Source organism: Boleophthalmus pectinirostris, unplaced genomic scaffold (genome assembly GCF_026225935.1).
Source record: "Boleophthalmus pectinirostris isolate CB_2022bp ecotype Guang Dong unplaced genomic scaffold, ASM2622593v1 HiC_scaffold_2823, whole genome shotgun sequence".
NCBI lineage: Eukaryota > Metazoa > Chordata > Actinopteri > Gobiiformes > Gobiidae > Boleophthalmus > Boleophthalmus pectinirostris.
The window spans coordinates 867,183-871,677 of record NW_026571288.1 but is presented as its reverse complement, the minus strand read 5'-3'; the positions used below and the strand labels follow the sequence as shown (position 1 = coordinate 871,677).

The 4,495-nt window shown below is 42.1% G+C and overlaps 1 protein-coding gene across 1 annotated transcript in view; it reads right to left on the bottom strand.

The window, feature by feature from the left end:
- myt1b (myelin transcription factor 1b) overlaps nucleotides 1-2,983 on the bottom strand; it is a 79,469-nt gene extending 76,486 nt beyond the window's left edge. Inside the window, exons 1-2 of the mRNA XM_055159809.1 lie at nucleotides 2,959-2,983; nucleotides 1,620-1,771 (exon numbers count right to left, since the gene is read on the bottom strand). Coding sequence (XP_055015784.1) covers nucleotides 1,620-1,771; nucleotides 2,959-2,983 — 177 coding nt within the window. The remainder of the gene's footprint in view (nucleotides 1-1,619; nucleotides 1,772-2,958) is intronic.
- Between the last annotated feature and the right edge of the window lie 1,512 nt (nucleotides 2,984-4,495).

The following is a 4,495-nucleotide window of genomic DNA, read 5'->3' as shown; positions in this document are numbered from 1 at the left end:
CTAAATCAAGTCTAAACCAGGACTAAATCAGGTCTAATACAGGACTAAACCAGGATTAAACCAGGACTAAACCAGGACTTAACCAGGACTAAACCAGGATTAAACCAGGACTAAACCAGGACTTAACCAGGACTAAACCAGGATTAAACCAGGACTAAACTAGGACTAAACCAGGACTAAACCAGGACTGAACCAGGACTAAACCAGAACTAAACCAGGATTAAACCAGGATTAAACTAGGACTAAACCAGGACTAAACCAGGACTGAACCAGGACTGAACCAGGACTAAACCAGAACTAAACCAGGATTAAACCAGGATTAAACTAGGACTGAACCAGGACTAAACCAGAACTAAACCAGGATTAAACCAGGATTAAACTAGGACTAAACCAGGTCTAAACCAGGACTAAACCAGGACTGAACCAGGACTAAACCAGGTCTAAACCAGGACTTAACCAGGACTAAACCAGGATTAAACCAGGACTAAACCAGGACTAAACCAGGACTGAACCAGGACTGAACCAGGACTAAACCAGAACTAAACCAGGATTAAACCAGGATTAAACTAGGACTAAACCAGGACTAAACCAGGACTGAACCAGGACTAAACCAGAACTAAACCAGGATTAAACCAGGATTAAACCAGGTCTAAACCAGGTCTAAACCAGGACTAAACCAGGACTGAACCAGGACTAAACCAGGTCTAAACCAGAACTAAACCAGGATTAAACCAGGATTAAACTAGGACTAAACCATGATTACACCAGGTCTAAACCAGGACTAAACCAGGACAAAACCAGGACTGAACCAGGACTAAATTAGGTCTAAATCAGGACTAAACTGGAACTAAATTGGGTCTAAACCAGGTCTAAACTAGGACTAAACCAGGACTACATAAGGGCTAAACCAGGACTAAACAAGGACTAAACAAGGACTAAACAAGGACTAAACCAGGACTAAAGCAGGACTAAATCAGGTCTAAACCAGGACTAAACCAGGACTAAACAAGAACTAAACAAGGACTAAACAAGGATTAAACCAGGACTAAAGCAGGACTACATCAGGTCTAAACCAGGACTAAACCAGGACTAAACAAGGACTAAACAAGGACTAAACCAGGACTAAACCAGGACTAAACCAGGACTACATAAGGGCTAAACCAGGACTACATCAGGTCTAAACCAGGACTAAACCAGGACTAAATCAGGACTAAACTGGAACTAAACCAGGACTGAACCGGGACCAAATCAGGTCTAAACCAGTTGTAATCCAAGAGAGGAGCAAAGGGGGCGGGCGGGGCCGTGGCTGTCACTCATTTTGATTGGCGGCTGATTCTGCAGTTTCTGGGAGGCCTGACGGGTGCTCTGTCCACGATCGACCCAGGACTAAACCAGGACTAAACCAGGACTAAACCAGGACTAAACTAAGACTAAACCAGGGCTAAACCAGGACTAAACCAGGACTAAACCAGGACTAAACCAAGACTCTAACCAGTTCTAAACCGAGACTAAACCATGCCTGAACGTGTACTTGTACTTGTACTTGTACGTGTACTTGTACTTGTACTTGTACGTGTGTATATATTTGTATGTATTTGGCAGTAGGGGGCGGGGCTTACCATGATTGGCGGCTGGCTCTGCAGTCTGGAGGTGTGGCAGCGCGTGCTCGGTCTCTCCCCTCGGGTCCACCTCTGGCTCACCAGCTCGCCCCGGAACTCATTCTCTACAAACGCACAAACACACACAAACACACACACGTGAATGACCGGAGCTATTATACAAATACACACAAAAACACACACAAACACACACAAACACACAAACACACACAAACACACACACGTGAATGACCGGAGCTATTATACAAATACACACAAAAACACACACAAACACACACAAACACACAAACACACACAAACACACACACGTGAATGACCGGAACTATTATACAAATACACACAAAAACACACACAAACACACACAAACACACAAACACACACACGTGAATGACCGGAGCTATTATACAAATACACACAAAAACACACACAAACATACACAAACACACAAACACACACAAACACACACACGTGAATGACCAGAGCTATTATACAAATACACACAAAAACACACACAAAACACACACAACACACACAAACACACACAAACACACACACGTGAATGACCGGAACTATTATACAAATACACACAAAAACACACACAAACACACAAACACACACAAACACACACACGTGAATGACCGGAGCTATTATACAAATACACACAAAAACACACACAAACATACACAAACACACAGAATCACACATAATTACACACACCATCACACACATAATCACACACACAATAACACACAATCACACATAATCACACACAATCACACACAAACACACACAATCAAACACACAAACACACACAATCAAACACACAAACACACACAAACACACATAATCACACACAATCACACACACAATCACACACAATCACACACAAACACACACAATCAAACACACAAACACACACAAACACACAATCACACACACAATCACACACAATCACACACAAACACACACAATCAAACACACAAACACAAACACAAAATCACACACAATCACACATAATCACACACAAACACACACACACACGAGTGACCAGAGCAATTACACAAACACACACACACACACACACACACACACACACATATACATGACAAAAAGAAAAGTGACACACTTGTATATCACACCTTAAACTTCAGCACCAAAACAAAACAACAATTAAAATAAATTGTGTAAGATTTTGATTTTAAATTGTGTAAACATGAGCAAAGAGCAGTGACACTTTTGTCTCTTCGGGACTCAGATGTGCTGACCCTCTCTGACCAGTACTCCTGTTCAACTGACCTCACACCTTTAACTGACGCACAAAGGACACACAACAACACACAATCTGCCTCTCGCTCTCCAGTCATTGTCGTCGGATCGAAACATAATTCCGATTCCTTTGTATGTCAAGTAAATGTGAAGAAACTGACAATAAATCAAACTTCTTCTAACTTCCAAGTGTGTCCCAAACATGTTCAAATTAAATACAGCTTTTACTGGTAATAATTGTAACAATGATTTATTCTTAATTACAAAAACATTGGATATGATGTCACATTTATTCATGTATTTTATAAACCAATCAGAAAGCACAATCAGGATCACATGACTCTCTCATTTGAGCTGTCACTTCCAATGTTCAGATCTAAGGCTACATTCAGACTGCAGGGCTTAACGCTCAATTCCCATTTAAATTTTTTTTGTGAAATCCGATGTTTTTGTGAGGTCGTTCACATTTCCAATTAAATGGGACTTGTATGTGATCTCCAGTGTGAACATTAAACGGCCCAAAAGTGTCCCGCATGTGACACTGGAGACACGACGACGTCAACCACAGCGAGCGTCTCTGTGTTTACAGAAGTTGTCCAAACATGGACGCAGCATTGAGCACCTGGAGATTTTAAAGTTCCTCTCGTACCGGAGCCAGAACATGAACAACTTACTTGTTTTAAGGGGGAGATTGAGAAGGAGAAGAACGAGGTTTTTGGCCGTGGTGTTTTGTGGGACAGACTGTTAAAGGAACATGTGGATGTGGAGACGGAGCCAAGAGCGGTGAGTGTTGATGTGCTTCGCTTCAGTGACACGGAGTTCATGAACAATTTTCGTATGACGAGAAGAACGTTTGTGAACATTTGTGTGTTGTTGATAACTTGCAGGTGGATGAATGCACTTTGGCCGTTCAGACTGAAGTCGCATGTCAAAAGATCAGATATGTATCAGTTTCAGGAGCACATATCCAAGTGTCCTGGGTCACATTTTGAAAAAAAAAAAAAAAGTATCCTGGTTATGATCTGTTCATTAAAAGATCTAATACAGGAACATAGGGACCAAAAAATTGGATTTGGATCACTTCAGGCTGCAGTCTGAACGTAGCCTAAGTCTAAACCAGGACTTAACCAGGAGAAAACCAAGACAAAACCAGAACTAAACCAAGACTAAACCAGGACTAAACCAGGACTAAACCAGGACTAAACCAGGACAAAACCAGGACTAAACCAGGACTAAACCAGGACTAAACCAGGACAAAACCAGGACTAATCCAAGACAAAACCAGGATTAAACCAAGACAAAATCAGGACAAAGCCAGGACTAAACCAGGTCCAAAAAATCTGATTTAGATCACTTCAGGATGCAATCTGAGCGTAGCCTACATCTAAACCAGGACTACACCAGGACTACACCAGGACTACACCAGTTCTAAACCAGGACCCCCCTCTCTCTTTCTCTCTTCATTAACATTCTTGTCTGGGATGGCGCTCAGAACAGCTGAGGCCTGCCATTCTGCTTTTAAGATCAATCAAATCAGTGCATTTTGATCAACCTTTGGAGCGAGGGCTGGGGGATGGGAGGAGAGGAAAAAGAAAAGGGAGGAGGAGGAG